Genomic DNA, 12,720 nt, shown 5'->3' on the forward strand with positions numbered 1-12,720 from the left:
TTGTGTGTATGTTTGTGTTCGTTTGTGTGTCTGTCAACCTGCCAGCACTTTCATTTGGTAAGTCACATCATCTTTGTTTTTAGGTATATTTTTCCTACGTGGAATGTTTCCTTCTATTATTCTATTATAAGCATATCATATATATATATATATATATATATCATATATATATATATATAATAGAGGGAAGCATTCCACGTGGGAAAAATATAATTAAAAAGAAAGATGATGAGACTTACCAAACAAAAGCGCTGGCAGGTCGATAGACACACAAACAAACACAAACATACACACAAAATTCTAGCTTTCGCAACCAACGGTTGCCTCGTCAGGAAAGAGGGAAGGTGAAGGAAAGATAAAAGGATATGGGTTTTAAGGGAGAGGGTAAGGAGTCATTCCAATCCCGGGAATGGAAAGACTTACCTTAGGAGGAAAAAAGGACAGGTATACACTCGCGCACACACACACATATCCATCCGCATATACACAGACACAATCAGACATTTGTAAAGGCAAAGACTTTGGGCAGAGATGTCAGTCGGGACGGAAGTACACAGGCAAAGATGATGTTGAAAGACAGGTGAGGTATGAGCGGCGGCAGATTGAAATTAGAAATTAGCGGAGATTGAGGCCTGGTGGATAGCGAGAAGAGAGGATATGCTGAAGGGCAAGTTCCCATCTCCAGAGTTCTGACAGGTTGGTGTTAGTGGGAAGTATCCAGATAACCCGGACGGTGTAACACTGTGCCAAGATGTGCTGGCCGTGCACCAAGGCATGTTTAGCCACAGGGTGATCCTCATTACCAACAAACACTGTCTGCCTGTGTCCATTCATGCGAATGGACAGTTTGTTGCTGGTCATTCCCACATAGAACGCTTCACAGTGTAGGCAGAGCAGTTGGTAAATCACGTGGGTGCTTTCACACGTGTCTCTGCCTTTGATCGTGTACACCTTCCGGGTTACAGGACCGGAATAGGTGGTGGTGGGAGGGTGCATGGGACAGGTTTTACACCAGGGGCGGTTACAGGGGTAGGAGCCTGAGGGTAGGGAAGGTGGTTTGGGGATTTCATAGGGATGAACTAAGAGGTTACGAAGGTTAGGTGGACGGCGGAAAGACACTCTTGGTGGAGTGGGGAGGATTTCATGAAGGATGGATCTCATTTCAGGGCAGGATTTGAGGAAGTCGTATCCCTGCTGGAGAGCCACATTCAGAATCTGATCCAGTCCCGGAAAGTATCCTGTCACAAGTGGGGCACTTTTGGGGTTCTTCTGTGGAAGCTTCCAGGTTTGAGGAGATGAGGAAGTGGCTCTGGTTATTTGCTTCTGTACCAGGTCGGGAGGGTAGTTACGGGATGCAAAAGCTGTTTTCAGGTTGTTGGTGAAATGGTTCAAGGATTCCGGACTGGAGCAGATTCGTTTGCCACGAAGACCTAGGCTGTAGGGAAGGGACCATTTGATGTGGAATGGGTGGCAGCTGTCATAATGGAGGTACTGTTGCTTGTTGGTGGGTTTGATGTGGACGGACGTGTGAAGCTGGCCATTGGACAGGTGGAGGTCAACGTCAAGGAAAGTGGCATGGGATTTAGAGTAGGACCAGGTGAATCTGATGGAACCAAAGGAGTTGAGGTTGGAGAGGAAATTCTGGAGTTCTTCTTCACTGTGAGTCCAGATCATGAAAATGTCATCAATAAATCTGTACCAAACTTTGGGTTGGCAGGCCTGGGTGACCAAGAAGGCTTCCTCTAAGCAACCCATGAATAGGTTGGCGTACGAGGGGGCCATCCTGGTACCCATGGCTGTTCCCTTTAATTGTTGGTATGTCTGGCCTTGAAAAGTGAAGAAGTTGTGGGTCAGGATGAAGCTGGCTAAGGTAATGAGGAAAGAGGTTTTAGGTAGGGCGGCAGGTGATCGGCGTGAAAGGAAGTGCTCCATCGCAGCGAGGCCCTGGACATGCGGAATATTTGTGTATAAGGAAGTGGCATCAATGGTTACAAGGATGGTTTCCGGGGGTAACAGACTGGGTAGGGATTCCAGGCGTTCGAGAAAGTGGTTGGTGTCTTTGATGAAGGATGGGAGACTGCATGTAATGGGTTGAAGGTGTTGATCTACGTAGGCAGAGATGTAAAACTTACCAAACAAAAGCTGGCAGGTCGATAGACACACAAACAAACACAAACATACACACAAAATTCTAGCTTTCGCAACCAACGGTTGCCTCGTCAGGAAAGAGGGAAGGTGAAGGAAAGACAAAAGGATATGGGTTTTAAGGGAGAGGGTAAGGAGTCATTCCAATCCCGGGAGCGGAAAGACTTACCTTAGGGGGAAAAAAGGACTGGTATACACTCGCGCACACACATATCTCTGCCTACGTAGATCAACACCTTCAACCCATTACATGCAGTCTCCCATCCTTCATCAAAGACACCAACCACTTTCTCGAACGCCTGGAATCCCTACCCAGTCTGTTACCCCCGGAAACCATCCTTGTAACCATTGATGCCACTTCCTTATACACAAATATTCCGCATGTCCAGGGCCCCGCTGCGATGGAGCACTTCCTTTCACGCCGATCACCTGCCGCCCTACCTAAAACCTCTTTCCTCATTACCTTAGCCAGCTTCATCCTGACCCACAACTTCTTCACTTTTGAAGGCCAGACATACCAACAATTAAAGGGAACAGCCATGGGTACCAGGATGGCCCCCTCGTACGCCAACCTATTCATGAGTTGCTTAGAGGAAGCCTTCTTGGTCACCCAGGCCTGCCAACCCAAAGTTTGGTACAGATTTATTGATGACATTTTCATGATCTGGACTCACAGTGAAGAAGAACTCCAGAATTTCCTCTCCAACCTCAACTCCTTTGTTTCCATCAGATTCACCAGGTCCTACTCTAAATCCCCTGCCACTTTCCTTGACGTTGACCTCCACCTGTCCAATGGCCAGCTTCACACGTCCGTCCACATCAAACCCACCAACAAGCAACAGTACCTCCATTATGACAGCTGCCACCCATTCCACATCAAATGGTCCCTTCCCTACAGCCTAGGTCTTCGTGGCAAACGAATCTGCTCCAGTCCGGAATCCTTGAACCATTACACCAACAACCTGAAAACAGCTTTTGCATCCCGTAACTACCCTCCCGACCTGGTACAGAAGCAAATAACCAGAGCCACTTCCTCATCTCCTCAAACCTGGAAGCTTCCACAGAAGAAAACAGCTTTTGCATCCCGTAACTACCCTCCCGACCTGGTACAGAAGCAAATAACCAGAGCCACTTCCTCATCTCCTCAAACCTGGAAGCTTCCACAGAAGAACCCCAAAAGTGCCCCACTTGTGACAGGATACTTTCCGGGACTGGATCAGATTCTGAATGTGGCTCTCCAGCAGGGATACGACTTCCTCAAATCCTGCCCTGAAATGAGATCCATCCTTCATGAAATCCTCCCCACTCCACCAAGAGTGTCTTTCCGCCGTCCACCTAACCTTCGTAACCTCTTAGTTCATCCCTATGAAATCCCCAAACCACCTTCCCTACCCTCTGGCTCCTACCCCTGTAACCGCCCCCGGTGTAAAACCTGTCCCATGCACCCTCCCACCACCACCTATTCCAGTCCTGTAACCTGGAAGGTGTACACGATCAAAGGCAGAGACACGTGTGAAAGCACCCACGTGATTTACCAACTGCTCTGCCTACACTGTGAAGCGTTCTATGTGGGAATGACCAGCAACAAACTGTCCATTCGCATGAATGGACACAGGCAGACAGTGTTTGTTGGTAATGAGGATCACCCTGTGGCTAAACATGCCTTGGTGCACGGCCAGCACATCTTGGCACAGTGTTACACCGTCCGGGTTATCTGGATACTTCCCACTAACACCAACCTGTCAGAACTCCGGAGATGGGAACTTGCCCTTCAGCATATCCTCTCTTCTCGCTATCCGCCAGGCCTCAATCTCCGCTAATTTCTAATTTCAATCTGCCGCCGCTCATACCACACCTGTCTTTCAACATCATCTTTGCCTGTGTACTTCCGTCCCGACTGACATCTCTGCCCAAAGTCTTTGCCTTTACAAATGTCTGATTGTGTCTGTGTATATGCGGATGGATGTGTGTGTGTGTGTGCGCGAGTGTATACCTGTCCTTTTTTCCCCCTAAGGTAAGTCTTTCCGTTCCCGGGATTGGATTGACTCCTTACCCTCTTCCTTAAAACCCATATCCCTTTGTCTTTCCTTCACCTTCCCTCTTTCCTGACGAGGCGACCGTTGGTTGTGAAAGCTAGAATTTTGTGTGTATGTTTGTGTTTGTTTGTGTGTCTATCGACCTGCCAGCGCTTTTGTTTGGTAAGTCTCATCATCTTTCTTTTTAAATATATATATATAAAGAAAGATGATGACACAAACAAACACAAACATACACACAAAATTCAAGCTTTCGCAACCAACGGTTGCCTCATCAGGAAAGAGGGAGGGAGAGGGAAAGACGAAAGGATTTGGGTTTTAATGGAGAGGGTAAGGAGTTATTCCAATCCCGGGGGGCGGAAAGACTTATTTTAGGGGGGAAAAAAGGACAGGTATACACTCGCACACACACACATATTCATCCGCATATACACATATATATGCTGTGTATATGCGGATGGATATGTGTGTGTGTGTGTGTGTGTGTGTGTGCGCGAGTGTATACCTGTCCTTTTTTCCCCCTAAGGTAAGTCTTTCCGCTCCCGGGACTGGAATGACTCCTTACCCTCTCCCTTAAAACCCACATCCTTTCGTCTTTCCCTCTCCTTCCCTCTTTCCTGATGAGGCAACAGTTTGTTGCGAAAGCTTGAATTTTGTGTGTATGTTTGTGTTCGTTTGTGTGTCTGTCGACCTGCCAGCACTTTCATTTGGTAAGTCACATCATCTTTGTTTTTAGGTATATATATATAATAGAGGGAAACATTCCACGTGGGAAAAATATATCTAAAAAGAAAGATGATGAGACTTACCAAACAAAAGCGCTGGCAGGTCGATAGACACACAAACAATCACAAACATACACACAAAATTCTAGCTTTCGCAACCAATGGTTGCCTCGTCAGGAAAGAAGGAAGGAGAGGGAAAGACAAAAGGATTTGGGTTTTAAGGGAGAGGGTAAGGAGTCATTCTAGTCCCAGGAGCGGAAAGACTTACCTTAGGGGAAAAAAGGACGGGTATACACTCGCACACACACACACATATCCATCCACACATATACAGACACAAGCATACATATTTAAAGACAGGAGTCGACCTGCCACCACTTTCATTTGGTAAGTCACATCATCTTTGTTTTTAGGTATATATATATATATATATATTTAAAAAGAAAGATGATGAGACTTACCAAACAAAAGCGCTGGCAGGTCGATAGACACACAAACAAACACAAACATACACACAAAAATCTAGCTTTTGCAACCAACGGTTGCCTCGTCAAGAAAGACGAGGCAACCGTTGGTTGCGAAAGCTAGATTTTTGTGTGTATGTTTGTGTTTGTTTGTGTGTCTATCGACCTGCCAGCGCTTTTGTTTGGTAAGTCTCATCATCTTTCTTTTTAAATATATTTTTCCCACGTGGAATGTTTCCCTCTATATATATGAAAGTGCTGGCAGGTCGACAGACACACAAACGAACACAAACATACACACAAAATTCAAGCTTTCGCAACAAACTGTTGCCTCATCAGGAAAGAGGGAAGGAGAGGGAAAGACGAAAGGATGTGGGTTTTAAGGGAGAGGGTAAGGAGGCATTCCAGTCCCGGGAGCGGAAAGACTTACCTTAGGGGGAAAAAAGGACGGGTATACACTCGCTCACACACACATATCCATCCACACATATACAGACACAAGCAGACATATTTAAAGACAAAGAGCTTGGGCAGAGATGTCAGTCGAGGCAGAAGTGCAGAGGCAAAGATGTTGTTGAATGTAGGTGAGGTATGAGTGGCGGCAACTTGAAATTAGCGGAGATTGAGGCCTGGTGGATAACGGGAAGAGAGGATATATTGAAGAGCAAGTTCCCATCTCCGGAGTTCGGATAGGTTGGTGTTAGTAGGAAGTATCCAGATAACCCGGACGGTGTAACACTGCGCCAAGATGTGCTGGTCGTGCACCAAGGCATGTTTAGCCACAGGGTGATCCTCATTACCAACAAACACTGTCTGCCTGTGTCCATTCATGCGAATGGACAGTTTGTTGCTGGTCATTCCCACATAGAATGCATCACAGTGTAGGCAGGTCAGTTGGTAGATCACGTGGGTGCTTTCACACGTGGCTCTGCCTTTGATTGTGTACACCTTCCGGGTTACAGGACTGGAGTAGGTGGTGGTGGGAGGGTGCATGGGACAGGTTTTACACCGGGGGCGGTTACAGCCAGAGGGTAGGGAAGGTGGTTTGGGGATTTCATAGGGATGAACTAAGAGGTTACGAAGGTTAGGTGGACGGCGGAAAGACACTCTTGGTGGAGTGGGGAGGATTTCATGAAGGATGGATCTCATTTCAGGGCAGGATTTGAGGAAGTCGTATCCCTGCTGGAGAGCCACATTCAGAATCTGATCCAGTCCCAGAAAGTATCCTGTCACAAGTGAGGCACTTTTGTGGTTCTTCTGTGGGAGGTTCTGGGTTTGAGAGGATGAGGAAGTGGCTCTGGTTATTTGCTTCTGTACCAGGTCGGGAGGGTAGTTGCGGGATGCAAAAGCTGTTGTCAGGTTGTTGGTGTAATGCTTCAGGGATTCCGGACTGGAGCAGATTCGTTTGCCACGAAGACCTAGGCTGTAGGGAAGGGACCGTTTGATGTGGAATGGGTGGCAGCTGTCGTAATGGAGGTACTGTTGCTTGTTGGTGGGTTTGATGTGGACGGACGTGTGGAGCTGGCCATTGGACACCGCCCCCGGTGTAAAACCTGTCCCATGCACCCTCCCACCACCACCTACTCCAGTCCTGTAACCAGGAAGGTGTACACAATCAAAGGCAGAGCCACGTGTGAAAGCACCCATGTGATCTACCAACTGACCTGCCTACACTGTGATGCATTCTATGTGGGAATGACCAGCAACAAACTGTCCATTCGCATGAATGGACACAGGCAGACAGTGTTTGTTGGTAATGAGGATCACCCTGTGGCTAAACATGCCTTGGTGCACGACCAGCACATCTTGGCGCAGTGTTACACCGTCCGGGTTATCTGGATACTTCCTACTAACACCAACCTATCCGAACTCCGGAGATGGGAACTTGCTCTTCAATATATCCTCTCTTCCCGTTATCCACCAGGCCTCAATCTCCGCTAATTTCAAGTTGCCGCCACTCATACCTCACCTACATTCAACAACATCTTTGCCTCTGCACTTCTGCCTCGACTGACATCTCTGCCCAAACTCTTCGTCTTTAAATATGTCTGCTTGTGTCTGTATATGTGTGGATGGATATGTGTGTGTGTGCGAGTGTATATCCGTCCTTTTTTCCCCCTAAGGTAAGTCTTTCCGCTCCCGGGACTGGAATGACTCCTTACCCTCTCCCTTAAAACCCACATCCTTTCGTCTTTCCTTCTCCTTCCCTCTTTCCTGATGAGGCAACAGTTTGTTGCGAAAGCTTGAATTTTGTGTGTATGTTTGTGTTCGTTTGTGTGTCTGTCGACCTGCCAGCACTTTCATTTGGTAAGTCACATCATCTTTGTTTTTAGGTATATTTTTCCTTCGTGGAATGTTTCCTTCTATTATAACTATATATATATATATATATATATATATATATATATATATATATAATAGAGGGAAACATTCCACGTGGGAAAAATATATCTAAAAAGAAAGATGATGAGACTTACCAAACAAAAGCGCTGGCAGGTCGATAGACACACAAACAAACACAAACATACACACAAAATTCTAGCTTTCGCAACCAACGGTTGCCTCGTCAGGAAAGAGGGAAGGAGAGGGAAAGACGAAAGGATTTGGGTTTTAAGGGAGAGGGTAAGAAGTCATTCCAATCCTGGGAGCGGAAAGACTTACCTTAGGGGGGAAAAAGGACAGGTATACACTAGCACACACACACATATCAATCCACATATACACAGACACACGCAGACATTTGTAAAATGAAATAATTTGATACTTTTGTATGATCTAGTTACTTTCCGTCTTTTCAGATTATGCGGTTCGATAGCAGTTCCGACGTGGGTGGAGTCGCAAGGTCTGAGAGTGTTACAGACCTTAACTTGGAGCATCTGAACAATTCTATGCACAGGGAAAGCAGAGGACGCCCTTCAACATCTCCTGGTTTTGCAAAAGCCAATTCAGCAGATGGCGATATGATAACAACACCAACAAAACCATTTGGACTGGGTAAGAATTTTTCAACCAATGTGTATAAAATTAAATGTTTTAGTTATTTGCCCTCCAATATCATTTGCTAATGACAGTGCTCTTTTTTTCCTTTTGTAAGACAATCATCTTATATAGCTATGTAGATAGCAGTGGAGCACAAAATGTTTTAATATAACAGACATTTGTTTCATTCACCGATAATGGTAAGATTACAGTTACTTCCCAAATTTGGTGTCAAATTTTTTCCAGGTATATTCAGAATCTTGCAATGTTTTCTGTTATGGCAGTTCCTAACTTAACTATTTTGCTTATATTGTGGAAGTTCTTTTGTCTGTGTAATATTTGAACTATTCAGTTGCTGAATCATATCTTCCATGATAACAAATTTTAAGAATTATTCAGAAATCAAGGCTTCAGAATTATGTCATTTGTTCCTGATTTCAATTCTATCATTCTGAAGCTGTTCCTCAGATCATAAATGGACAGAGAAAAATTGCTTATTTACACAAGTTACATCAGAAATGAAGAAAGAAAAATACAAACATATGTAAGGCAGACACCTGATATTATAGTTAACAAAGCAGACATCATTGTGGCCAGCAACACAGGGAAAATTATTCAACCACTTAATGATTTCTTTGAATGTTTGTATTGATCAAGAGAATAATCAGGAATAGAGATAATTAATAATAAAAGTAATGTGTCAGAAGTACTGCCAGATGAGCAATATGAAACCATTCAATGTGAATAAAGGAACAGAAGTTGAAGACGAGGAAGTTTTTGTGTCTTTAAGTAGGAAAAATGAAGAAAGAATATGGATTAATGTAACATATCTGAACCAATTTCCTTATTGAGATGCTATAGTACTGTTTGGCACTAGTTCAGATATACAACTACTAATAAAGGTTTGAAAGTAAACCAGAAAATCAACAATAATTAATTTAAAATAATGTATAATCTGCCCATTGAAATAGTGATATATTATCAGTATTATTCTGCTTTACCCCTCCAAAGCAAGTTAAGAAACATTTTATCAGAAACATTTCACTTTACTAGTAAAGAATAATCAGTGGTGATTATATAAATGTTTTGCTATTTCAAGTACTATAGGCTACAACAACAGATGCTAGTAGCAGTAACAGTCCTCCTGTATTTCAGTTTTAAATCTGAAGATCATCTACTTCAGTTGAAACCAGTCATAACAGCTAAACAAAAACAGGGTGTGGACTGTTTTGTTTATAAAATTGCTATGGAGTTGTAAGCAGTTTTGCTTCAGGATTTGATGTTTTCTATGACTTGCTGATAGTGTTTAGTGTTTCTTTTCCCTATTATTATGACAACTGTAGTTTTCTTTCATCATCAGTAGAGTTTAAAGTGAAAAACTTTACTGGTCATCCATTACTCAGTTATCCTGGTATCAGTGCTTTTAGAGTAAAAACTATTACAGAATCATCACTGAATATGCTTTACTAATAAATTAAAACATGCCTGTTACCCATTTTGTTTTAATTGTAGAAGTTACATTGATGATGAAGTCATAGTACCAGTATTTTTAATGGTAATGACTGGATGGACAGAAAATAAACTATTATAATATTAAGTGTAGGTTTGGAGAGCTGTATTGAGTTTTCAAAACCAAGATTCCAGTGCATTTAATGCAGAAGGTTTACCAATCAGTCTGGGTACTAGCTTCAACTTAATGACCGTGGGCATGGACTTTTAATATGAAAACCATTTAAAAATGGAGGTTTGCTCACTTAATGATGCATAGATGCACGTTGGGAATTACAAGGAGAAGCAGGAAAATGGGCAAGTGGAACTGTAGACAGATTGGAGTGGAAAAAAAAAGAGTTGTAACTACAGAAGATGAAGTGGAATGGACTAGACATGTAACTAAGTGAATGGATGGTGTGTGTGTGTGTGTGTGTGTGTGTGTGTGTGTGTGTTTGTGTTTGTGTTTGTGTTTTAAGACCATAATGCATGGAAAACTGTAGAGGAAGCCTCATCCAGCAGTGAATATCTGATGGCTGAAATTGTAATGACATTAGAAAAGGAAGAACAATAGATTATAAAAGACATAATTGCAGAATGAGAGAAAGTAAGTGGAAAAGGTGGTCAAAAATTATATTTCTGTGTGAAAGGACAGTACATAGACAGTTTGAATAATCTGGTATTTTTGATATGATTTTTGTAAAGTAAATGAGATCCTGCCACAGGTGTATTATGATTAAAAACAGTCAAAATAACAGTAATAACACTAGCAGAAAGAAACACTGTACTGGTTAAGCCTCCAGTTGCTGTACGTCAAACTATCTATAAAGTCTCTCCTCTAATATCCTCACCGGCGTATATTACAGTCAAAGAAACAAATTGTATAAACAGCTTATCTGTGCTTGTAAGTACTTCACATGGAAGATATGTTTTCATTTGCTCTCATTTTCACCTGTGTGTGTTTTTGTGATCACAGATCCCAGTAAGTGGCAGCTTGCTTTGATTATATTTACTTATTTGTTTTTTTGCTGCTGTTTGGGTTGTGCTCCCTTTTACTATTTTAATGTAACTATGGCTCAGTATATCAACTCTTTTGCCTATGTCTGTCTCCTAGCACTGCTGTTGCTCTTGGTACAATGACAGATTTTTCACAAGTAAGATATTTATTCCACAGTTATATGCATTAGAAATTTGCACAGGTTGTTGACAAAATACGTTTACTGTTGTATGGGTTCCCATCTTCAATCTAATATTTCATGTAGATGTGAATATGAATTATAGCTTTAGTTTCTTTTGCACAGCTGACATCTATATTGTATTAATCTCTTCCTTGTTTGCATTCACTAACATTATAAGAAAATACTTGCACAAAAATAATTATAATAATTTGACTTTAAATGTAATTTTCCTTCTTTCTGTGTGTATTTTGTAACTTTCTTAATTTCCAAGTACTGTTAGGGAACCCAAGAATAGTGACCTAATAATGAGAAAAATAGTGGTTATTGTACTTGCCATGTCCAACAAAAATAATCATCCTGAAGGTAGGATATATTTTTAAAACCAGCTGCCAACATCTTTACTCTGACATATTGTTTCATTTTGTTCTGCAACCTAGGCTCCATCCTCTCAGGTAAAATGGAGCTTGTTCTCTGTTTTGCTATGAATTTTAAGTAGACCTTCAGCATTTGTGACATTTTACTTGCACTGAGTGTGACGTATTTTGATCTGTGACTAGATAGTAAAAACCTAATGCTACTTCTTGTTTATGAAATTGAACATTTAACATATGTTGGTTTTGGTATAGAGATAGTGCATTTCATTGGCTTAATACCTTTGTGAAAAGAAGATGCTATATGCAGAGAGAAAAGACAATAATCTCTATATTGTATATTGTGAATTAAATGATCCACTCAGTTGGGTAATATCGTGAATGCTGTTTGTTCTAGGATAGACCAAGTAGCTTCTGTTGCTGTATTTGTAGTTTGACTAGGAATTCCTGAGACACTACTGTTTATCTTATTGCTTTATTGCATGGCATTACCTTTCCTTTTAAAATTCTGTGGGGTGTAAAATTTCCTCTGATATTTTTCATGACTATGTTTTGCAATAATTTACCAAGTTGATAATCTGGCATTTTTGTTTTTGCTAATTTCTGCCAGGCCTTAAAAGTGCAAAATATTTGTGTCTTTTGTGGCTTGTTGCAATATCAGCACTGTATACTGTTGTTTGTCATTTCTGATAATACAACGTAATTATTTTCTTCAATTTACTAAAAGAAAAAATATTGTGGAAGAGTGTTTTACCCATGAAACAAATATTTGCATACTGTAGATTTCATTTCACCTGTTATAGTGATTTGTTTCACATAAATTCAATCCTAGTCTTCCACAGAAAGTTTCGCTATAAGAAACTCATTGATTTTGTGAGTTTTAAGCATTGTGTTGTGTTGACTTTAGAGTAGTATCCTACTCCTGAATCCTGAAGAAATTGAGAAAATGAGTTTTGTATCATAGCAGGAATACAGCAGGAACATCAACAAATTATTTTGCAGTCATCTGTTGACATTGCACAGTGTTTTATTGCTGTTTTTGGATAGTTACTCCCATAGCCTCTGTCTGGGTTATAAGAAATCAGTGTTCATAATTACACTTAAGATCACAGAAGATGTTGTATAGTTGCATTTTGTGTAGTTTAGAACAGTGTTATTCAAACATTAATGGTCTTGCATTTGTAGATGATCTTGTCAGTAATGTTTCAGTTACTTGAGTTACACCATACTTAAAATTGTTCTAGCAGCTTCGTAGTCATTTCAGCGATTTCCTATTTTAGTTTACCATGTTATTATGGAGAGAAATCTAAGTTAGAATTCGCTTTTAAAGCAGT

At 41.8% G+C, this 12,720-nt stretch overlaps 1 protein-coding gene across 1 annotated transcript in view; it reads left to right on the forward strand.

Moving 5' to 3' along the window:
- Positions 1 to 12,720, forward strand: part of LOC126161324 (kinesin-like protein KIF13A) — a 136,927-nt gene that overhangs the window by 57,446 nt on the left and 66,761 nt on the right. The window contains exon 19 of the mRNA XM_049917079.1: positions 8,169 to 8,364. Within this exon, the coding sequence (XP_049773036.1) occupies positions 8,169 to 8,364 (196 nt within the window). The remainder of the gene's footprint in view (positions 1 to 8,168; positions 8,365 to 12,720) is intronic.

The sequence above is a fragment of the Schistocerca cancellata genome, chromosome 2 (genome assembly GCF_023864275.1).
Source record: "Schistocerca cancellata isolate TAMUIC-IGC-003103 chromosome 2, iqSchCanc2.1, whole genome shotgun sequence".
NCBI lineage: Eukaryota > Metazoa > Arthropoda > Insecta > Orthoptera > Acrididae > Schistocerca > Schistocerca cancellata.